Source organism: Schistocerca nitens, chromosome 8 (assembly GCF_023898315.1).
Source record: "Schistocerca nitens isolate TAMUIC-IGC-003100 chromosome 8, iqSchNite1.1, whole genome shotgun sequence".
Lineage (NCBI taxonomy): Eukaryota > Metazoa > Arthropoda > Insecta > Orthoptera > Acrididae > Schistocerca > Schistocerca nitens.
Window position 1 is genome coordinate 262,709,721 of NC_064621.1, and position 25,651 is coordinate 262,735,371.

The 25,651-nt window shown below is 41.3% G+C and overlaps 1 protein-coding gene across 2 annotated transcripts in view; it reads left to right on the forward strand.

The window, feature by feature from the left end:
* The window catches only part of LOC126198499 (nuclear pore complex protein Nup58-like), a 141,625-nt gene that overhangs the window by 24,107 nt on the left and 91,867 nt on the right, over positions 1-25,651 (forward strand). The window contains exon 3 of one of the 2 annotated variants that reach the window (XM_049934874.1): positions 10,253-10,343. In XM_049934874.1, coding sequence (XP_049790831.1) covers positions 10,253-10,343 — 91 coding nt within the window. The remainder of the gene's footprint in view (positions 1-10,252; positions 10,344-25,651) is intronic. The other variant, XM_049934875.1, reaches the window with a different exon arrangement.

Below are 25,651 nucleotides of genomic sequence, written 5' to 3' on the forward strand. Positions count from 1 at the left end.
TGCCACTGAAGGTGTTACGCAGAAAAAATAACATTATTGCTCATGTTCATTTTCAACAACACCCAAAATAATAATTGAATTCTAGTGGGGAAGCTGGGTCCCGCATTTGTAAGGCTGTTGTTCCTATTCAGTACTTCATGTTTCAGCACCCTTGACTGTTGATGGTAAAAATAATTCCCCTAACTCCTTTCTTGAATCTTGTGGAACAACAGGCTCTTTATCATCTACCTGGAACCATAAAAGAGCCATTGTTTGCCTGAGTAGTTGTAACCTCTCAGCACTTGCATCACACATTTTGAGAACATTGAAGTAGTGCAACAGTCACGCTTCTAGATTACTTCTCTCAATTGAATGAAAGTGTATAAAGCAATACGTACTTTTATATAATTGTAAGGAAAAATTATAATTGAATTTGACTAAGTGGTGAAGTGAATATCTGCCAAATTACAGCTCTAAAGATTTGGGTTTCAAATCTTTGTCTTCTTCTGTCTCTTATCACTACTTTCATCTGTGACAATGAGTTGTATATGTAAAAATTGCTAAGTTGTACCATGGTTGAGAGCCCATGTTGAACTGTAGGTCACCATATTACTGGCCGGGAAAGTCAGTTGCACAGATTGAAGGAAGGTAAGAAAATAGAACCATGCCTAGTAAAGCACAGCAGTGTTCAAACCACCTTTGTGTTGAGGTCAGTTTTACTTTGCATTAAAACAATGTAATGCATAAAAGTAGTTTGCAATGTAGTGAAGATGCTGAGCAATCCTTAAGACATGTAACCAAGAGCTTGAGCAGGGTAGTTCATCTCTCAGGTATTATTTTTCAGAGTAAGCCCACTTCCCCAAACAAACAAACACACACACACACACACACACACACACACACACACACACACACACACTGGGCACCTACATTGTGCCAGCTTACCACACAATTCTGCAATTGCATTTTGGCAGGTGGACGATGGTGTGGTGGTTGGCAGGTGGGGAAGGTAGAGGAGAGAGAGAGAGAGAGAGAGAGAGAGAGAGAGAGAGAGAGAGAGAGAGAGAAGCCGGGACTGGGGGTGGGTAGCTAGCAGCATGGAGGTAGGCAGCAGGTTTGCTGCCTTGGAATGTGGGAAGAATGGATGACTGGGAGAAGGGAATTGGAAGGGGGTGACTAGACAGAGCAAGGTGAGTTGTTGAGTAGAGAGTGCGGGGACATTGGATTAAGAATCAGCTAGAAAGGAATGCCCCCCCCCATCACTCTGGACTGGAACAACTGCACCATGTCCTTCGCCAGGGCTTTGATTATTTATCATTGTACCCAGGTATGAGGGCGGTCCTACCCAAGACCCTTCCCGCCCATAATAAAGTAGTATTCTATCACCAACCCAACCTACGAAACATCCTGGTCCATCCCTACGTCATTCCCAACCTCTTGTCACAGAATCACATCCCTGTGAAAGACTCAAGTACAAGACCTGTGCAGTCACCAACCCACCACTTCCTACTCCAACCCTGTCTCAGGCTTTTCCTATCAGAATCCGGGCCACATGTTAAAGCAACCACGTCATATACCAGCTCACTGCAATCAGTGCACAGTTTTGTATGTCAATGTGATGACCAACCAGTTGTCCATAGAAATGAATGGCCACCACCAAACTGCGGCCAAGAACAGATTTGGCCACCTAATGGTACAAAGTTGAGAACAGCAGCTCGCATTCACTGGCTTCTTCACACTTTGGGCTACCTTGGCCCTTCTTTCACCACCAGCTGTTCTGAACTATGCAGATTGGAGTTAACCCTTGCATTGCATTCTTTGGCCCTGTAACTGTCCTGTCCTCAATCTCCCTTAACCGGTTGGTCCCACAACCTCTGCCCAACAGTTTCCTCTTCATCTGTCTGTTAACCACCTCCCAATCCAGGCCTCCATGCCACCTCCATTGTGTGCTGCACCCCACCGGCTCTGGTACCCATGGATCACATGCCATCCCCCCCCCCCCCTTTCCCTTCTCATATTCCTAGCCAGCAAACCTGTTACCACCCCTCAAGCTGTTACGTACACACCCCGACCCCTCTTTCTGCCACCCACCTCTCTCTCACCTACCCACCCCACTGGCACAACCCCATACCACCGTAGACCACGTAGAGCTCAGAAATGAGCACTGTATACTCTGATGTATATAGACTGAAGCAGCAGGTGAAAATTTGTACCAAAGCTGGGAATTGAACATGGGTCTCCTGCTGCTTACTAGGCAGGTGGATTAGCCATTAAGCCACCTTGGCACATTGGTTAGCGCAACTGCACAGATTACCCTGGTACTACTCCTTCATTGATCCAGATTCTTACTGTTGCCTCAGTATACTTTAAATTCCCCCTTACACATGAACAAAATTACCTAGGCTCCCCAGTAAGCAGGGAGACCCCGTTTTGATTCTCAGCCTTGTTACAAATTTTGAGGTGTTGCTTCAGTGTATATACATCAAATCACATCTATATGAGACCAGTGAAGTCTCTAAAATTGTGTCATTCCTCTGTATACTCACTTTAAATTTGCCATTGGGCCCTCTGATGCCATCTTCCAACTGGCCATTCCTGTACACTAGGAGACTTTGACTCGTGAGTCTCCGCCACTGCCCATTTACAACTGTGAACTCGTGGCTTGAATCTTGTCAGATACAAGTGAAGTCTACCAGCATTGAAAGGAGGGCAAGTATAAGATTTTCTAGCATAACCAAGGACTCACAGCATTGCCGCTACTTAGAAACTGTTGAGCATGAGAACTGTTATATACCAGTACAGTGACTGGCTGTTTAGCAGTGAATATTGTTCTGTTATTATTATAGTATTATGAAAAGGAAAGTTTCTACTCATTATATAGAAGAGATGCTGATTGCAGATAGGCACAACAAAAAGACTGTTGCAAATAAGCTTTCGGCCAAATAGATCACACACACACACACACACACACACACACACACACACGACTGCAGTCTCTGACAGCTGAAGCCACACTGCGAGCAGGAGCAGCAGCAGTGCATGATGGGAGTGGCAAATGAGTGGGGCTAAGGAGGAGGCTGGGGCGGAGAGGGGAGGAATGGTAGGGTGAAGGTGAGTGTGAGTGAAGTGCTGCTGGGGGGCATGCAGAGATGAGATGAGGTGAGGAGAGAGTATGGCTGCTAGGTGAAGTTGGGAGGTTAGACACAGGGCAGGGAAGAGTTTGAGCTGAGAGGGGAGGGGGGGGGGGGGGTAGCGGAAAACGAGAGAAGTAAAAGTACTGGGTGCATTACTGGAATGAGAACTGTGTAGTGCTGGAAAGGGAACAGGGAAGGGGCTGAATGGGTGAGGACAATGACTAATGAAGGTTGAGGCCAGAAGAGTTACGGGAAAGTAGGATATATTGCAGGGAGAGTTCCCACCTTCACAATTCAGAAAAGCTGGGAAGGATCCATATGGCACAGGCTGTGTATCAGTCATTGAAATGAAGGGTGTCGTGTTGGACAGCATGCTCAGCAACAGGGTGGTCCACTTGCTTCTTGACCACAGTTTGCTGGTGACGATTGATGCGGACAGACAGCTTGTTGGCTGTCATGCCCACATAGACTGCAGCACAGCTGTTGCAGATTAGCTTGTACATCACATGACTGGTTTCACAGGTAGTCCTACCGTTGATGGAATAGATGATGTTTGTGGCCGGACTGGAGTAGTTGGTGGTGGGAGGATGTATGTGACAGATCTTGCATGTACGAGGTGCGGCTAGAAAAAAACCGGACTGATGCTGGAAAAAACATTTATTTACAATTATTTACAATTTCATGTTATCTCCTTCAATGTACTCTCCTCCTCGGTCTCTACACCGCTCCATACGAATTTTCCACTGTTCATAGCAATGCTGCAGATCATTTTCGGTACGCCCATACATTACTTCCGTCGCTTTTTCTTTTACTGCTTCAACAGTCTCAAATCTAGTTCCTTTCAAAGCTGACTTGACTTTAGGGAAAATAAAAAAGTCACAGGGGGCCAAATCAGGTGAGTAGGGTGGATGATCTAAGATGGGAATGTTGTGTTTTGCCAAAAACGTCTTCACTGACAACGCACTGTGAGCTGGGGCATTGTCTTGGTGAAGGATCCATGACTTTTTTCTCCACAAATCGTTCCGTTTTCTCCGTACTTGCTCACGTAGGGTAGCCAGGACACTAATGTAGTAATGCTGATTCACTGTTTGTCCCTCTGGTACCCAATCAATGTGCACAATCCCTTTGGTGTCAAAAAAAAAAAAAAAAACAATCATCATTGCCTTGAATTTCGATTTTGACATTCGTGCTTTTTTTTGTCGTGGAGAACCAGGAGTTTTCCAATGCATCGATTGGCGTTTAGTTTCGGGATCGTAAGTAAAAAACCACGATTCATCGCAAGTAATAACATTTTGTAAGAAGGTGGGATCACTTTCAATGTTTTCCAGGATGTCAGAACAAATCATTCTTCGGCGTTCCTTCTGTTCAATTGTGAGACACTTTGGAACCATTTTTGAACACACTTTGTTCATGTTGAAACTTTCATGAAGAATCTGCCTAACACTTTCCTTGTCAACTCCTGTTAACTCAGACACTGCTCTGATTGTTAAACGGCGATCTTGTCGAACAAGTTTACCGATTTTTTCAATGTTTGCATCAGTTTTTGCTGACAATGGTCTGCCAGTGCGAGTGTCATCACTGGTGTCTTCGCGGCCATCTTTAAATCGTTTAAACCACTCAAACACTTGTGTTCGCGATAAACAATCATCGCCATACACTTGTTGTAACATTACAAACGTTTCACTTGCAGATTTTCCTAGTTTGAAACAAAATTTGATGTTAACACGCTGTTCTTTCTGTACACTCAACATTTTCCGACGCACAGACAAAACGTCAACTACTTAAAACAGACGCCACGGGCAGACTGAGTGTAGGAGGCAGATGAAACTCGAGCAGTAGGCGGAGTGAGAGTCACGTGACAGGCCACGCGACTTTCAGCCTTATTGCATTCGTTTTATTGTTTCACCAGTACTAGTCCGGTTTTTTTCTAGCCACACCTCGTATGTCTATTACAGTGACATGAGCCATGAGGTAAGGGGTTGCGAGCAGGAGCACATTTGTAGGTTTGGTGGACAGCGGAATACCACTGTGTGTGTGTGTGTGTGTGTGTGTGTGTGTGTGTGTGTGTGTGTGTGTGTGTGTGTGTGGAGGGAGGGGGGGGGGGGGTTAGTGAGCAAATCTGGGGTATGGCTATAGGCACCCATATGGCACCAGAGCCAGTGGCTCCTTCTTCTGGCACAAGGATTGAAGAAGAAGGAAGAGGGGTGAAGGAAAAAGACTGGAGAGGTTTAGGAACAGGGGTAAAGTTTGGAAACGTTACCCAGAACTCGGGGTCAGGGGAGACTTAATGGATGGGATCAGAAGGAAAGACTCGTCGTATTTTTATAAATAGAGATAGGTTACTCAGCTTCGCCAAAAGTCAGAGGTGCATTTTGATACTGAGATATTATGCTAGGAATAATACTCTGAAGGAGTTCTACCATTTCGTCATTAAATAAACAAGACACAATAACAAGATTCGAGTATCCAGGGTTCTTATCAAGCACAGATTGCAGTTTGCTGGAATCTGCACCACCCATTTCACCTGGTTGGACATTGACCTTCGGAACTGCGCCTTCCAGTATTCCCGCAGTCTCTTGGAGAGGCATAATTGAAGTCTCCAATTTCTTGATACTGTCATGAAGCCAGCTGATGTGACTTGCAATGAATGAAACTCAACCGAGTGCTTTAGAATTGTTGAATGCTGACACGGAATCACTCACAGACACCCTGCAGGATGAGAAGAAGTTCTCTGTCACTGACTTCACAGCTTGAAAGTATTTACTGTAGAAAGTAACAGCTGCAGTCCCTGTTGCACCTTGTTATCATTAGCTCCAGATGTAGAGGTACTACATCAGGCGGTAGCTGTTTGTAGCGATGTAAACAATAACGACATTTAAAGAAAACCTTCTTTATTTCTGATTTCAGTGGAATATCAGGAAATTGATGTCTGTCTCTGCCACTTGTTGCAATGCATAAGTCATACACATAACTTGCACGAAGTTTGGATAAAACACATTAAGCAATTTCCCCGCTTTCAACATGTATGGAGCTGGATCAGTGTGCATCAGTAGGACCCTCTCTTCTTTTATGCCGTCAGACCATAGTACCATAAGTTCATTGTTAATGGATTCAGCAATTGTTGAACTATCTGTTGCCTCCAAAGACTTACAGTAAATTAAGCAGTCTCAGAGTCAGACTTGCCCACAATTAAGTTAGCCATGGAATGGCCTATGGCATCTGTTGTTTCGTCAGCAGAAATCCATATAGGTGATTTGACTAGGTAAGCCCTGATTTTTTAAAATATGTCAACATTGCAAGAATCCAGGTAATTCTTCCTGACAGTGAATTCATCGGTAATATTGCAGTTGAAGTAGTATTTCTGTAAGAAATGATTAAATTCATGCATCTGAAGTTTGTCCCTGCAACCAATGCAAACACAATTCTTTGTAAAATTCACTATTAGGTGATGTACGTTCTCCCTGAAACTGTGTAAGTAGGATCTGTTTCTTTGAAGAAATCCATTGTTTATTCTTAATATGTAAGATTGCTTCATAAATGTTGTTTTATTTGAAATGTCGGCGTACATCCTATACGTTTATCCAAGTTTGGCAAAGGACTATTTCACCATCAGTGGTTAAAGCACCATCAATCGAAAACCATGTTTTCAGCTTTAATGGCAGGATGTGAAGTGTCTGAGAACAAGAAAGGAACTCCCCCCCCCCCCCCCAGCGAAGGAAAAAAATCACTGTACGTTACTTTCCGATCATCCCTCATAATTCTGCAATAATATTAAAATGTGCAAAGTTACGTAGTATAGCATGAAATATGTATTAAATCTCAAAATATGTAATTTAAAACTTTGAAACAAGGGTCTTTTTCAGTGTAATTTGTAAACATTTAGTTTTTCTTATAACAACATACAAAGGAACAGATTATGCTTTCTTCTTGAACCCTCCCCAGCCTGACAAAAAACAACTTCATTAGAGACCACCTGATCCCGATGTTTAGTGATTTTGTCCTGTCAGTGTTAAATTACAATAGCAAAATTGTGCACTCAACGTCCGTACTAGGCTACACGCCTGCCTGCTTCTGTAAGAGAGAATGAAGCGACAAGTTGGGACCAATCGCCAGGCCACCATTCTCAGACTCACCAAATTTGTGGAATTACAGTGGAAAGGAGGAAGCCAGTGTAACACTGATGTAAGAGAGGTGACCTGATTTCCTAGGTATGCAAGCCTCAACATTAGACTTACACTTGCTCCATTTCTGACCTGTAAATCCCAGCATTGTGTCTCCCACCAATACTCAGCATGCATGCAAGTGTGTGTGTGTGTGTGTGTGTGTGTGTGTGTGTGGCAAACAGAAAAACAGAAAGTTTTCTTCCCCTTTTCTGTGAGCCTGTTGACAATTCAACACTTCTCACTTGTTCAGATTGCCCCCCTCTATTTTAGATGTCATTTTAGGTTTGCAAAAACTTGTATACATTGTTCTCTCACTGCTCTGTCCTCAAGTTAAAAGCTGCCCCCACCTCCTTTTTCCATTATCACATTGTACGTGTTACTACCTATTTGTCCATAAAGTAAAACTTTCTTCAGTGCCGTATCCCTACCTTCACTTGCCTTCTTTCCTCTCTGAAATAACCCTGATATCAGTTACATATAGGAAACTGAATAAATTTTGTCACTAAATAGTGGTGGGAAGAGGGCTATGATTCCTACTCCACTGCTTCATTTTCTTGTTATTTCAGTATCCTCAGGTTTAGTTTATAAAGTCATAATGAAATGTGTAATTTGATTTTACTAGATGCATAAGAAACATGGACTCGACTCTTATTGCTTTTTGTGCTCTGTGAGCTCTGGTAATCAAAACAGTGGAGTGCTTGAAGTATTTATCTCATAGACACTAATAACTGGCAAAATTTTAGTCCAGTTGGACCAAGACTGCACTGAATGCTAACAGCTTCACCTATTCATAATTTATCAGAAAGTAATGATTAGCGATGTCAGGAATAAGGAATTAAGATATAACAAAGAAAGAGAATTTTCAAAACTTGTCATCATCAGGCGAAGAAGATGCAACGATCTGTATCATTTATAATAAATTTTAATAGTCTTGATTACAGTACAATCCAAAGATACCTAAGTGATAAGTAGTTTTGCATTTTCCAACAACCATTTTCAAGTCACGAATTCACTGTAGATCCAATTTGTATCTGAGACTTCAGACAATATTACTTACCACAAAATGTTACTGTAAGTAACTTGCCAAATATGAAAAAAAGTTTTTACTAATTGTAATGATTCTGTGGTGGTTAGCACCATATGTTGTCTTAGGTACCAGTTACATTGGCAGTATGATCTAAAGATCATTATTGTCAACGAAACCAGTTACAATTTATTTATTTATTTTTGAATTGGAAAACTTTTAAAATTTGTGTTAAAGAAACATAAACTGTAAGAGTTTGGGTGTAGCAGTACTGATAGAGAGGAGCAGAAATCATTTTTGTCAATGGTGGATTTTAAGAACATAGAAAAATTTTAAATAGTGCTTACACAAAAGTAGATCATATAGTTAAAAAGTTTTGCCATATTTGGGGATATCGACATCATCGGGATTTTGAGAATGAAAACAACACAGCAGTTGCCTAATGGAGGCTACCAAAGAGGCAGATAGTTTTGAATTTTGATGATGTTTGTTTTTACAGCCAATTTAGGCAGACTTGAATATCCTGAGCAAGAATTTTTTTCATTGGAAATATGCAAAATGATGAAATATACCAGTAATGGAATTACTATACAGTGGATGTAATTCCACACCCATGACTTTTGGCATGAATGGGCATCTCAGTTACAGCTTCAAATGCTGTAGTTATATTTCTGTTCAATTCAATCTAATAGAGGCATGTTGTACCATCAGTCTAAGGAAGGTAGAACCACCCACATCACTTTTGCTTCAATCTCAGTAAGTTCAGTGTCATGTAGTTATTTTGATGTTCCTTTGCACTTACATTTGGCCAAGATTTTGAAATCTGATACCCATCAGTTAAAATCCCCTAGAAATTTGGACATTTAGCTTCTGGGGTGTAAACCAGACAGTGATCACATTTTGGACCATTACTTGCAGCAACTGAAAATGTCATTGTAATGTTATGTAAAAACTGGAATAAAAAACAGTGGGGATCCAGTAATTACCTTTTTGAAATTTGAAGACATGACAGATTAAATAGGGTATAAAGGGCAGTCAATAAATCAGATGTAAGAAGATAACAGGCAAATTATATGAGTGAAAAAAGAACAACAGAGAAGCAGCAAATGATAAAGTGCAGAAGAATCTAGGGGTGACAATCAAGCATGTGTCCCACTTCTCTTATCTCTTTTGCATTCATTGAAGAAACCTCTTAATCTGAGAACTAGCATTTGTGTCATTTTCTGTATGTGATTGTTCCTTGCACTGCCTCTTTTTAATTGTATGTAATTCGGTAGTCCCTTTCGTTCTAAAGGCTCAGAATACTGTGGTATGTGAAGCATAATTTCATCCCTTGATTGTTTTGTCAGTAAAGAGAGAATTATGGTACTATAAAAACCTCTTTTAGCTTGGATACATAGCCAGCAGGATGGATGAATTGGCAGCAAATAACTCATAATCACAAGATCAGTTTTGAAACCCACTGATAAGCTATGAATTGCTGTGAGCTGTTTGTTGAATGGAAGTAGTCTGTAAGCTGGTGCTGAATTTTATCCACTCCCTTTTCACTCCAGCAAGAATATAACTGTAACTACATTTTAATTGATCAGTCATCTCCACAAATCTTTTACAAATAAGAAATGGAATCAGATACGATATTCAGTGGAAAAATGTCAGATGGTTGCCTGTTATAAACCTGACATTTTGATGTTTGAATAAGCTGTATTATCCAGCCTTTTTCAACAGAAGAATTGTTTAATTTACTAAAAGAATTATGCATTCCATTCTTCATCCATCAGTTACCAAAATTTCTCATGATGAATGTACAGTTAAAAAGGACGCAAAAGTAAAGTTGTTGTTCGTCATACTAAATGAAAATGCTTTTATATTTTGAAGTTGCGCACTCAGTTATCACTAATGTGTAAGAAAATTTATTATTATTCAGAATTTTATTATTAATATATCATATTGAGTTACAGGTGCTTCAGTCAATAGAGGAGAGTCAAAAACAGTGAAGGAAACTGTCGTTCCTAATGAACTACTGCAAACAGTGGACAGTTTCAAGTGAGTGACCATTTTCTTTTTCACCTAAGGTTGATGTATGGCTTTTGTTATGTCAGATTTTTTAATTAATATTTGCATGTTACTCCATTAAAGAAATATAAGAAATATTTATTTCCAATGAGAACTCGTAAAACCCTTATGTAGTACATACAAGAATAGTAGTGGTAACACCTGTACTTTTATTATTGCCATTACCATACAGTGAGATGTCCTGCATTTCTTGAAGAAAATAAAATGACTTCTAATTTTAACATTCAATATACAGTTACTCCTACATTGGAAACACCGCACAACTTGGTACACAAATTTACAGGGAAAAAGGGGCAGAACTGCTCTGAATGGACCAGAGTATGTGGTTCCAGTGTGTGGGTCAGTAAAAATGGAAAATGAATTTCTGAAAATTGGAAGTGTTGCTTTCGCAGTTGTTTATCATCAGCTGAGGGGAAAAATACACAGAAACATCATCTGTGTGTGACACCAGTACTGAAAAGTCGAAAGATACATGGGAAAAATAATCTCTGATTTACTATCACTGGTGATGGAAAATTTGATTATATTTTTTCATGTGTTGTCAGAATACTGGAACACTGGATCAGTTTTTTTTTTTTTTTTTTTTTTTTTTTTTTTATGTGGGAATCATAATGTTTCAGATTCCACAATCTGGCCATTCTCAATACAGGTCTGTTATGTTTCCTACTTTTAATGATTCCACTCAAAACTCATTTTGAGATAGCATATAAATTAATTTGCACACCTCCTGTCGATAGACGACCACCTTGTTCCAACTTGGTGCAAATATAGTGAACAAACCATTTCCTTTGATGTACCAACATTGTGCAGAGCAAGTTTATTGTTGCTCTCCAATGAACAGAACAGTGCAGTTTGCTATCCACATTGGAAATGTTGCACTGCAGCAATCTCTTTTTCTTGGTTTTGCATGGTGCAGGGCATGTGAAAGATAGTTACAGTTAATTCTGAAACTTAGCAGCAGTGGATTTTGTTCAGACATGGCACCAAGAAAGAGTTGGAACAAATATAAATAACAAATTAATATTTCATGAGTGACAACACATTTTTCGCTCTCAGCTTTAGTTCACTAAGCTCGTATATAAATCATAGGGGCTTACAGTGTATAACCTATAATTTCATGTGCTGATCTGTCCACTCTTTTAATGGGATTTCTGACAACAGGGTCATTCCATGTCAGTTCAACCAGGGGCTCCAGCTCATAGTCTCTGATTTGACTGAAATTCAGAACACTAATTCTACCATGTGTGGAACACTTGTGTACAAAGTGTTGGTTTCCCCTGCCAATTAGTTCCAGAATTATGACTTGTGAAAGAAGGTGGCATGACCCGGAAATTGCAACCCGCATCTGGCAATCTATCTTCAGTCCCAACTTCAGGTCTTAATAACTTTGAAACTATTCCACACAGTCCAGTGAAATTTTTACAACCCAGTAACATCCACTTAGAGAACACACTCTATGAATCAAAACACCAACAACATATTTCTGAGGGAAAATAAAAAATTCCAAAATGTGATTAAAAAATGTAATACATTAAAAGGTACATATTGTAGGTGCCCTCTATGCCAAATATAATTCACTCAAAAAGGGTATAAATATTTTTGTGGTAAGCTTAATGTGGTCTAAACACACACAGAACTCATAATGCCCATATCAGTCACAAAAACTGAGTTAAATGCACACGAAAATACAAAAATTCAAAAAATTACCTGAAAAACATGGATTTTCTAAGTGTGGTAGCACTAAAGGGACAAGTGGTATCCAAGCCAAATTTCACACACTGCATAAGTAAACCATAATGATATATATCTCAAAATTTCAGCATGTTATTGCAAGATATTTGTGTACAATGGAAGTTGACAGATGTATTTGGTGATGTGGCCATTGTTCCACAACACAATTTTGTAAAAACATACCGTAAACTGTTCTGCCTCTTCTTATCCTCTCCCACAACTGTTTAATCACTAAGCAACAACATGTAGACAGATTAACACAACCTATCATTAATATTTACTGCACCTTAACTGCTAAAAACCAATTAATTGTGCTTCGAACAGATGTTCTCCCACACTTTAGCTACCTTACTCTGTACATTGAGTGGCAAATTGTACTGTCTTCCTGACACTGTGGTAGGAACTGGAACTGTCATAAGAATATGTTCAAAAGGAATCCAACACCTGTCTGCCAAATGTGACCAATGAAATGATCTTGCTGGTGCCATGAAGTTTACAAATACATCACCTTCTGCTTCACAGCACTCTGCAACACATCCTAAGTACCATTTGTCATCATAAACAGCAATAACATAGCAACCTGGTTGTATGTTGCTGCTTTTGTCTCGGAATCCTAAGTCAGACACACTGTGAAGACCCATGTTGTGCATGAACCTATAGTTATAACCAGACAGTCTGCTAATCTGCACATTGTCAGAGTCCGCTGGAGAGAAGTGATGATGGCTCCTTGTGCCTGCAACAGTTTTAATGTGTTCTAGTCTGCTTTTTAGCAACTGTTCGACTGATTTCACCTCATCTTTCGAAACATAGAATGATTGCATGCCAGAGATATTTTTCTGTACCCAGGTAAATAATTGAAGAGGTGTTAGAATGTGACCTTCTGTAGGGTGCCGCAGACTAGCTCGTGATGCCCTGCGCTTAATGGTAGCACCAATACCATCACATACATGTTTACCATGACTTGTTGCAAAAAAATTCCATTCTGCGTGAATCTGAAAATCATGGTAATGCATGCATAAATTTTTGAGATAATGCATGCATTAATTTTTGAAATTTTTGCAGTTTTTGTACTGACTAGCTGCCCCTTCACTGAAGTATTTCACAAAGTGTATGTGAGGCAGCTTGTTTTTCACATATGCCATGACAGTGCGAATGTGGGCATGAACTGCAATGGCATCATGAATGAAACAGTCGCTAAAAACGCACAGATTCATGACACACACATCACCTGATTCACCTCTATAGTAAATCGCAAATGGCTGGAGAGTTGCTTGACTGTTGTCCCAATGATATCCTTGGATGGCATCTTTAACTATAAATGCATAATTTTCAGAAAAGTCTAGTATTACTATAATTTCATCTTGTTTCAAATTATCCTTACAAAACTGGAGATAAGCTGATTGTGCTGTTGCTGTGAAGCTGTGTGTGGTCAGTTTGTCGGTTTTTTGAAAACACATTTCAACAAAATCTTCCACCGTACTTTCCTTTGTTTCAAGACTTGTGCGATCCATGTGTGTCCATTGTTTATAAGAAACAAGTTCATTGTCATCGATAAGGAGTTCACCATACAGTTTGTTATTCATGTGTTCTGCAAGATTTTCCTTACCAGGACACTTTTCACACCTGTGTATCATGCACTAGTAGGAACTGATGTCACACACTAGCAGCTTCATTGCACCTTTGTAATCCAGCCCAGAATCCTTTATAGCAGCAAACATCAGCTTAACGTTTTGATGGGTCTCACATACACAGACATTGCGTGTGCCCCCTGCACTTACAGGCACTATCCATTTTGGCCGAAGATTGAAAAAAGATGATAAACCTACTTTGGTATTGGGATACTTTTCCTTGAATTCTACATATAGTTGTGATATGTTGCACAGCAACAGTCTTTTTTGCATCTGTACACGTACATTTCCCATTTTCACCGTTACATAGTACTTTTTTTTCCAGGCATTATTTGGCTGTAGTCATTATTTTCATAAAACTCCAACACTAGCAGCTTTATTTCTGAACTCAATTGCTTACCCTGAGCCTGCTGAAGTTGTGGAAGCACTCCTTGGGTTGATTTTATTTTCCTATCTTGCTTTACCGTATATGTAGAAACGTTGAATTCCTCTGCAGTGTAGTCAATAGACCATCTGGAAGGTGCAAGGGTAAGAATAGTTACTTTTTTTGGCGTGTGGATATGGCACATTTTTCTTTCAAATCATGCACAATTTTGTCCAAATCAGAGCATTTCTGGCATGATTTCTGTTCCTTTGGAGCAGATAGTTCTTCCTCTTCCACCATTAGTATGTCAGCTATTTTTTGTGTTTTAATTACATTTGAGCTTCTTGTAGTTTTCTTCTACCATAGCTGGGCCTGTCTCTTTTTCCCAACTTTGTGTGTCTTCGTGGGAGACAAATCACGAGCAGTTACTGAAGTATTTAATTGCTCATCCGCTGTGGTTGTAGGTGGCTGATACTCTTCGTCACTGTCATGTAAATTATCAGAATATTCTTCATTTTTTAGCAGTGTAACGCACCTGGAACATAACTTTTGTCCCATGCACTGATTCACTTTCAATGCTGATTTTATATCAATTTCTCTGAGGCTACACTTCACTGTTTTCTTATGGATCTGAAATGGATCAAAACAATTTCTTTGTAGGAAAGAATACTTATCCAGAAACAATTTCATAAGATGATAACAAACACTAAAGTTTCCTGGAACTGTACTTCTTGTTCCCACAGGGTGTGTCCCGGATCTCCATAGCAACAAATCTTGGTTAGATTCATCAAGATCATACAGTACAAAGCGAATGCCACATTTTATTCCATATGTTGTTTTATGACATTCAGATGCTTGTGCTCTACCAATACTGCAACTTGTTTGAACAAAATCTTCTGCCTCCATACTGACTTACCACAACAGTACTGACCAGTCTGAACTAGAATCTTAAAAACATGAGTAACCTGTAATTGTTGCTTCTTTCCTTTGTTGTTCCTTCCTAACAATGACTCATTCTGTCCCTGAAAACTACCATTGTTTAACTTTCTGTTGCCTAATGGTTCCCAACAATTGTTGCAGCTTTATCTGAAACAAGCTGTCTGCATCATCACTGTTACTTGCTAAATTGTGTTAAAAGAAACGTAACCAAATACATCTCTGTCAACTTTTATTGTACACAAATGCCTTGCAATAACAAGTTGAAATTGTGACACATATTATATTATGGTCTACTTATGCAGTGTTTGAAATTTGGCTTGGATATCACTTGTCCTTTTTGTGCTACACACTTAGAAAATCCATGTGTTTCAGGTAATTTTTTGAATTTTTGTATTTTCGTGTGCATTTAACTCTGTTTGTGTGACTGATATGGGCAAGATGAGTTCTGTGTGTGTTTAGGCCACATTAAGCTTACCACAAAAATATTTATACCCTTTTTGAGTGAATTATATTTGGCATAGAGGGCACCTACAATATGTACCTTTTAACGTATTACATTTTTTAATCAAATTTTGGAATTTTTTATTTTCCCTCAGAAATATGTTGTTGGTGTTTTGATTCATAGAGTGTGTTCTCTAAGTGGATGTTACTGGGTTGTAAAAATTTCACTGGACTGTGCGGAATAGTTCCAAAGTTATTAAGACCTGAAGTTGGGTCTGAAGATAGATTGCCAGATGCGGGTTGCAATTTCCGGGTCATGCCACCTTCTTTCACAAGTCATAATTCTGGAACTAATTGTCAGGGGAACTTAAAATTTTGTACATGAGTGTTCCACACTTGGTAGCATTGGTGTGCTAAATTTCAGCCAAATCTGAGACTATCAGCTGCAATATTTTCTCAAATTGGTTGAATTGACGTGGAATGACCCAACATAGTGTTACATGAACAGAGTATCCTTTAGTAATTAAAACTTCCGGGCTAAGAGGCCGTGGTCCAATAGTAGAAATACTTCTCCCTGACGTTTCGCTGCCAGCTGCGGGCAACATCATCTGAGGTGAGTCTACGACTGGCTGCTAGGCCGTGGAGGTCCTGTTTATATAGAGCGCGTAGAGAGCGCCACCACTCGTCACGTATTGTCAACAGTAAAACTATCTCTGGCTGGCATCATTACTCTCGATCGAAGGTAATCAATTGTCACAACTTTGGTACAGAGTCGATCGCCATATCTTATCTCTCTTAGCCCGGAAGTTTTAATTACTGAAGACGCCGGCCGTGAAAGCCTACACGCTATGATTAGAGTATCATTTTCTGTTTCATTGCACAGAACAAATCTTTGGCAACATTTTTAACTTTCTAGCTGCTAATATCACTTGTAGGAGTGGAAATTTGTAGCTATGTTGACAAAATGCTGCTATGCGCTGCTACTCTGAAAACTATTTATGAAATAATGTTTTCTCCCAGTTGAGCATGTTGTGTTTTTGGATCTCAGATAATTTTATTACTTCCTCTTTATAAATACCATGATAATAAATTTAATATTTCTGCTAGCAAACATTGTGATAGAGATGGAAGAGATCGCACGGGTGGTAACGTCAGGGCACCTATCAAATGGTATAGTGTTTTCCGGGTAGTCCCACATCAACAGTCGCTGTGTACACGGTCACAGATGGTGCCTTATGGCACGGACAAGATGCCTACAAGACTCTATGTGTTTTAGGGCCATAGGAAGAATGGAAGCAGGACAGTCACAAACTGATGTTGCCCGATGGCTTAATGTGAATAATTATATTGTTTTTCAGATGTGGCGACAGTTTAGAGAGACCGAAACTGTATCCAAAGATCAGGGCAGGGCTGACCATGTGTGACATCAGAAATAGAGGACTGTTGTTTGGCTGTAAGTTCACAATGGTACCACTTTAGTACTGCATGGCAACTGGTCTGACCTTGCAGCATCCACTGGACGTGTTGTATTGAGGCAACCAGAGTACAGAAGACTTTGGCAGGGTGACCTTTATTGTCGGAGACCTGCTGTATGTGTACCACTGATGCGTTGTCACAGAAGGGATCACCTAGAGTAGAGTCGTCAACATGCCACCTGGGCAGCCAAACAGTGGGTCAATGTTTTTTTCAAAGATGAGTCCTGATTTTGTCTGGAGAATGATGGTTGACGTATTTGCGTCTGGAGGGAATGTGGAACATGATTTCAGGACCCAAACATTGTGGAAAGAGACCGATATCAAGCAGGATCCGTTTTGGTGTAGGAAGGGATTATGTTGAACACTTGAACACCTCTTCATGAAATTGTATGTGTGAGCTGGCAAGGTTTAACTGCTGTCAGGATTTGTGACAAAATCGTGAGACCTGATGTGCAGTTGGTGTGAAGTTCTGTGGGCCCAGACTTTGTATTGATGGGTGATAATGCTCTACCTCATAGAGCACTCCTGCTTTGCTCTTCTTATTTAAATCCCATACAGTATGTGTGGAATGTGCAAGGGAGACGGTATCATGTCAGGATCCACCAACTGCTTTCCAAGACTTACGAGCAGCTCTGTAGGAAGAATGGGTGCATATTACAGTTGCTTACGCTCTGTTTTCTTTACATTGTTTGTACTTTACTATAATCTGTTTCTACTTTTTTGTGACAAAATAGACACAGCCTTGCAAAATTTCCCTTTGTTGCTTTAATTTTGGACACTAGTGTAGCATGGGCAGACCTGCGGACTGCAGGCAGCAGTAATTCAGGCAGACCAGTGATAAAGCTGATTTCAACTACCGTGGACCTCGCGCATCATGTTGAGCATTGTTGCCAAGTGTTGAGTTGACAGCTGCATTCTGAGTTATCCCTGTGCACATCTACATAAGGTTTTGGCTTTTCTGCTTCCTGCAGATTGACTCTTGTGGTGAGTTTTCATTTCTTCTCTCATGGTTCTGTTCCCTGGGTACTATTGAGCCACTATCGGACCGTGATGTACGCACACTGACAGTGTAATGCAGTGTCATTGTCAAGCCAATGGCATGTGGCAATGAAGGAAGTTCTTAAGTGTGTGATGCCCCTCTTTCAAACAATAGAAACTCCAGGCTGGAATATCAACAGTTTAGGAAAAGATAGATTGCTGCTTACTGTACAGGGACAAGATCAATTAAAAGACACTTACACATATGCTTTCAGCCACTGTCTTCATCAGAAAAAGAAAAAGAAACTCTCACCATTCATTCACTTAAGCAAGCACACCTCATGCACACATGACCATCAACTCCGGCAGCTTGGACCACAATGCATTTTGAAGGCATTCTGGTCTGAGCTACCGGAGCTCGTGGTGATGTGTGCATGAGATGTGTTTGGTTGTATGAATCAATGGTGTGTGTTCCTCTTTCTTTTTCTGATGAAGGTTGTTCTGAAATGTTATGTTTAAGCTTCTTTTAATTGTGCCTGTCTGTAACTTAATGTGTCATCTTTACAGTAAGTACCAATCTGTCTCTTCCTACGTTATTGATCCCCCTCTTTCTTTGTTTCCTTTTTTTTTAGTGGTAATTTTAGATCACCATGGACCTGACAGTATCCAAAAAAGTGGGAGAATTACCAATGTCTATTCTTACTTCACTGCCATGTAATGTGTATCGTCAGTCCAGTGGACGAGGCCACCTTGTTGTTATAAAGCAGCACTGGCTTATACGTGTCCAAAATTTGAAGCACTCCACAGAACATAAGAAACTTCCCTTTGACGAGCTTTGTTGTTTGTTGTCGCATAATCTAAGGCAATTAAGCAGCCAGTAGAGTTGTTGGCGAAGTTGTTGGAAGCCAGTATTTTTCACGCACTGACTTGTGTGGTGCCTACCTGCAGCTGCCATTGCATGCATTCTCAAAGACTTTCTTGGTCCTCAACACCCTGTTTGGACTCGAAACTGAAGGAGCTCCAGTCTTGGGTAAGATTTTGTGTTATGCTCAGTTCATTCCTTGTGCCACGCACATGTGCCAACCTCTTAACCAGCTTTGTCAGAAGAGCATTAGGTTTTTCTGGTCTGCAGATTGTCAGTGGGCTTTCAGTCTCTCAAGCAGTGTTCGTGCTCTGCTCCCTGAAAAAGTGCAGTTTTTTCTTGCCATAGGTGAATTTCTTGGGACTTGGGCGTAGCAAAGTTGACCTTGTCCTGATAGATGACCTATTAAAGCCACCTCAACCTGCTGGTTCCCAAAGACCTGAAGGAACTCCAATCTTTTCTGGATAAGATTTAATATTTCATTTTATGCTCAGTTCAATCGCTGGACTGTGCACATTTCTCATCCTTTTATCTGTCTTCGCCAGAGAGGCAATAAGTTTGTGTGGTTTGTGGATTATGAATGGATTTTTCAGTCTGTCAAGCAGTGTTTGTGATTCACTCCCTGTCCATCTTTTCTACACCAAGTAAACCGTTAACTCTGGCCTCTGACGTGTCCCAGTATGGCTTTGGTGCAGTCCTGTCCCATCAGAACCCAGACAGCACTGCACCTAACAGCCCATCACTGATGCATCAAAGAAGCTTTCTGCTGTTCAGTGTCACGATCGCTGGCCAGTAGACGTGATGTCACGCCAGTGCCTTTATACAAGCCATACACCAGTGTGATGTGTGCAGCAACTGGAGTATGTGACGGTAGCAACACCATGACAACCACTCAATAGCATTTCTTCTCTGTGATGAGGGTGAGGACCTCTTGGATAATAATGAATCGATTCACTGATGGAAAAGGAGGCACTATCCATTATTTTTGAAGTTAAAATGTTTACATTTTCTTATATAGGGTGATGTTCCTTGTCACTTCTGACCACTAGCCACCGATTTCCTTATGTGGCCCTCATTCCAAGTTGCCCGATGGGTCTGAACACTGACTGCTGAGTTGGGTCCTCTTTCTCAGTATCTATTGCTACAATATTCATTACTGCTCCTCCACCCAGCATTCCAAAGCTGATGTGCGACTGCAGCTGCTGATGGCCCCCAGTCAGCAGAAGGCTCTCATGGTTGTGTTCAGTGACGCCTTGCGACGAACCCTGTCAGGTTTTCTGTTTATAGAAAAAGAAGTCATGAACAACACAGCTGCTGACCTGCTTTTCCGGAAAGTTGTTTCAGTGGTCCAGATGGGTTGGTCAAGACATGTCTCCTTGGGTGCATATAAGACATGGAATATGTTTTTCCTCCTATACGATCATCATTGTCCAAGGGATCCTCATGCATAGCCTGGAGGAGCAATGCTGTTGAGTAGTCGTCCCCATGGCATTGTGACCTCACATACTCCTGTTGCTGCATGCATCACACTGTGGTATTACACAGATGAAGGCATTGGTGTGAGATCCTTGGCTAGTCCCAGAGCACCACTGCGACAGGGTGTGCGTCCATTTCACAGGTCCATTTCTGGGCAGCATGTTGTTGTTGATGGTTAGCACATTGTCCAATTTCTCATACATGGCCAAGTAGTCCTCCACGTTGTCGACTGGTGCTGTTCATGCATGCATTGTCAGTTCTTTATACCATTGAGGGATCCCCCCAGGTCCCTTGTATCTAGTAATGGCAGGCAATTTGTGTCGTGGGAGTTTGAAGACTTCTGCATCTGTAACAGTATCCAGCATCTGAATACCACCCTGTTTCATCCTGCTTCTAAATCAGAGGTGGAGCATGTCATGTAGATTCAAGACCCAACTGAAGAAATCAGTATCTGCTTCTGCCCATGATTGAGTCTTCTGGCTACATACCAGGCAACATTGGTGAACAGATGCAATCCAGCAGAACATGTGCATGGGCACCAGCCACAGGGTCTCTCCTGGTTTTGTGGCACCCCGAGTTGCATGCCACAGACCTCGGTGGCCTGCTGCAATTTCGTTCTAGTGCTGCTGTTTGAGCCTGGTCCTTCAACCAGGAGTGGGTGTCATGGTGGGACACAAAGGTTGGCAGTTGTTTGTGGTGAACATTGATATGGAGCAGCTGATCCACCATGCAAATCAGTTGTGTCTGCACCATGTTGGGATATCACCACTGCAGTCTTCTTGTCAGCCAGGTGGCAGGTTTGGTCTTGTTGCTGTTCTGGGTATGGGCTTCTACTTGCAGTGAAATGCTGCCCCTTTTCGCGCCCTCTGTTGTCCTGTCAGCTGCAGCTTAAGGCTCTAGTGAAGCTGGCAACTGCACTGACTGATTTGGAGTCCATGGATTTTGATCCACCCTCCTCCTCTGCCTCCTCCCTCTCCCCTCACTGATTGTGGTGACCTCGGCCTCAACTGCTGCCAGTGAACCTCCCCTTGCTTCAGACAGCTGGGTCGGTGTTGCTTCGTATGTAGGTCAATCTACAGCTGGCTTCTGTGGTAGCCTCTCTGGTTCTGTGCTGGTGGCCGCAGCCCCCCCCCCCCCCCCCCCCCCGTCAATTTTCAGCCCTATGTGGGCTTTTCAGGGGCTGAGTGATTTAGTATTCCCACCAGTGGACACTACAATGAAGACAGATGAGCGAGCTTGGGTAATGATGTGGAATAGTCCATAAACCCGACATGGAGGGTGCATGAAGTGTGTAGTATGGCCAGACCCACTGACATCAATGTTTCCCTGTGGGCAGCAGTAACCCGGGTACGCCAGTGCATACACTGAGTTAAGTCTTGTATTGCACATTCTGTTAAGTGTTGTAGCCGAGTAGTCAGTTGACAGATACCCATGCCAACTGTGTGCTGAATTACCCTGTGCATGTCTGTATGACTCTCCAGACTTTCTGTTTCCCGTAGATCGACTCACAAGGCAAGTTTTCATTTCCTCTCACAGGGGTTGTGGTCCCAGGTTGTCATCGAGCCACCATTGGCTTGGCAGGTACCTGCGCCAACAGTTTAGTGTAGCGGCAGTGTCATGCTGGTGTAGATTCTAAAATAAGTTATATGATTTACTTACCAATTCACCCCAATCCATTGTGGGAGCAGGTTGACGGTCTGATGACAGTTGGATAACCAAAACAGTTTACCAATCAATAAAATTGACGATTGTGATTCTAGACTTCTAATTACTGTGTAATGTATCAACTTAAGCTCGTCAGACAACATAATATCTTATCATAAAAGACACATTGGTCACTTTGAAACACTGTGGATGGTGAAGAACTGGGACAAGATGTTCAAATAACTGCTGCTAGGTGACATCGTCGACAGCTGCTGATATTTCGACACAAATACACTCTGCCATTTTCAAGGCATAATTGCAACAAGTGCCAGGGAATTTAAAACCTTGGTTTTTGGAGAAACTCTGGAAAGATAACACTCAAACAAATTATAAACACTAGTGCTATCACAAATCAGTGGTGGCCGTTGTCAGAAGTTATCAGTGGTGAAATTAATAATCAACAAGTGAGGTACCATGAACTCTGTTTCTTTGTTTTTTGACAAAGGAGAGAGCACGATTCCGTGCAGAATTTAAACAAAAACCACCATCTCTATTTATAAGGTCACTTGCTAATTTAATTTCAAGAAGCTCCATAATCACACTATCCCAGTCGTCGGAAGTGCATGCATTCTGCAGGATAACCAGTGCCGAGACAGTGTTCTGCAATGGCAGATTTGCTCAGCTGTTGTAAGTTTGTGTAATTCTTAAGCTAAGTACACCTGTCCTCCTCAGTCTTGATAGTCTGACCAATATATCACATGGCATAACCTGACTTATGCAAACCTAGATCATCTATTATGGAACCTAAAAGTACCCCGATCTTAGATGGTGGTCAAAAAACACACGTCACATCTTATTTCCACAAAATACAACCAATCTTGTTCAAAGTGCTCCCTGTGCAAGGCAAAAAGGCCATAGACTTTCGTGCCATCTTAGGATTATCATCACCAGACCAGTCCACAGTTGGTCGATAGTGTGACGCATGTTTAATCTGTCTTTCCCTAGAACCATTATGACAAAAGGTGACTTCTTGGTAGGCTAACTCAGCTGACAAACTCTCAGGGTCCGAGATGACGTGGACCTGTGAACCAAGGTACGAAGTACCTCCCACGCTGAGCTAGCTGGTGACAACTGTCGACATACAGATACAAGTCATTCTGAGTAGTTCCTATAAATGGCACATACTAGCATACCGTCAACCTTCCTCCTGATCAACACATCAAGGAAGGGAAGGCAGCTATCCTTCTTCACCTCCATTGTGAAACAAATATTCAGGTGGATTGAATTCCGGTCTTCTGAAAAGTCGACTGAATTCTCACTGCAATGAGGTCAAACAACAATAGTGTTGTCTACATGTCTGGAAAAACACAATTTTCAAAGCCACCGATTCCAACACACTTTCCTCAAAGTCTTCCATTAACAAATTCGCAATAATAGGCGGTAACGGGCTTCCCATCGCAACTCTGTTTGTCTGCACTTAGTACTGATCATTGAATATAAAGTAAGTGGAAGTCAACTCACGTTGAAATAGATTTGTTAATTCCGCACTGAACCTAACCTCAATCAAGCATAATGAATCGGACAGAGGAATACGAGTGAAGAGAGAGACCACATCAAAACTTAATAAAATATCATAGTCATTCAAACACATTCCCATTAATCGACATAAGAAATCTGCTGAGTTTTTAATGTGGTGCTCAACATATTAGCTAGGTGTTTTGCTATACGATATTTCAGAACACCAGTGTTACTACCGATTGGGTGAAGAGGAACCCTTTCCCTGTGGATCTTAGGGAGGCCATATAACCTAGGGGGAACTGCACAATAATAATAATACTCTTGATAGTGTCCTTGACAAGCAACTTTTCTTCAGGAAGCTGTTAGTCTTTCTGTCAACACATTTTGTGGGAGCGGCATTAGTTGTGCAATACGCTGAATCAGACCGTAGCCCCTGCAGCTTTTGAATGTAATCCTGCTTGTCCAAAACAGCGGTAGCATTGCCCTTGTCTGCAGGTAAAATAACAATATCCGGATCAACTCTAAGTGAACGTAAAGCAGCCAGCTGCATGCCCATAAGTTATTTGAACGTTGTATATGCCGGGAGAAACTCGGGTCTCATTTAGTTTACTTCTACAGGGAGGAAATGTATTGTTTGCTTGCAGAGGTTGGATAAACTTCGCAGCAGTAGAGTAAGATTGCGATGTGCATTGTTGTTTTTGCTGACGAGGGAAACTCCCCATTGCAGCCCCCTCAAATAAAGTGGTAAGAGGGCCCAGTGGACAGCCCGTCAAAAACTGAACCCAGATCAAGCATGAAAACAGGGAGAAGGTGTGCTAGGTCAAAAACTGAACCCAGATCAAGCATGAAAACAGGGAGAAGGTGTGCTAGGTCAAAAACTGAACCCAGATCAAGCATGAAAACAGGGAGAAGGTGTGCCAGACTGTTGAAGGAAAAAAATAAAATTAAATAAACCTCCACCGTGCAATTATTATTATTTTTTTTCTCTTTTTCTTTTTTTTCTGTTGGCTTTATTCAAATTTGTGTCTGTGCCATAGTGTAACATCTGTTTGCAACAGCGAGATGTAAGGTAATGTATAATGACAGCTGATTCTACACAACTACTCTATTAGCAGCCGGAAGGAAGTAGCTTTCAAATGGGAACCGCGATGACAAGGCGACAAGTCAACCGGATCCTCCACCGGAAAACATGTCTGATGTGTCATACACGCCATTAGTGACAGTATGTATGTAATATGATAGGAATCTCTTATCGATGCACCTGATTTGTACTACTGGTGAGTGAGTGAGTGAGATATGCCTCCTTGCCCAGTACAGGTGTTCGTATGAAAGTGAATGCTGTAACTCCCAAGGAAATGATGAAAACATAATAGTTTGTCACATAAGCTGCAACAACTGAACACAACAGTTTCACAATCACAGTTTCTCTGTGCTCTGTCAAAACATGATTTTAACATTTTTCAAGTTGCGTTCCATTTTGGAAGTCTTGACTCTTGAATTCCTTTGTTGTAGCATAGTTCACACCGTTTACTTTTTGTTTTCGTTTCTGTGAGACGTCTATGTGGTATCTTGCCTACTCTCACTATTCATCAAATTTATTGGTGACGGTAATGTATTCTTACCACCTGACTCATATTCTGTATGCAGTGTATAGTGTGACAACTACTAAGACTACAGAAAGAGAACAAACATTTCAATGACCGGACAAGCGATTCATAATGTTGTGAAGAAAAAAAGGTGTGTGTGTGTTTTTATAAATGGCGCGAGGGAGTTTTGAACATGCTCGTCTGCTTGGCTGCCCAACACTGTGACCACTGACCCACAACACTGTTGGTGTTTCAGGCTGCTCTATATCACACTCCTTGTTCTTGGACCATTCACTGTTCCTATTTTGCTTTTTTTTCCCCCCCACAGTTCAGTACACCTTCTTCCTGTTTTCGTGCTTGATCTGTGTTCAGTTTGTGACTGGGTCATCTCACCACTAAATCTGAGGGGCGTGCAATGGGGAGTTTCCCTTGTGAGCTTTTGTGGTTCCAATTTTTGCCCAAGTTGTAGATCATATTATCCTCCTGCCACTAATTGCATCAGGCAACATGTTGGCTTAACTCTTGTTCATGACAGGAGCCATTAAACTCATCAACGGTTTGATTTTGTTTCCAAGGAATTGTTTTGTGTTCATTTAATGATTACTTGAAAAATTTTGGCTATTTCTTGGCATTGGC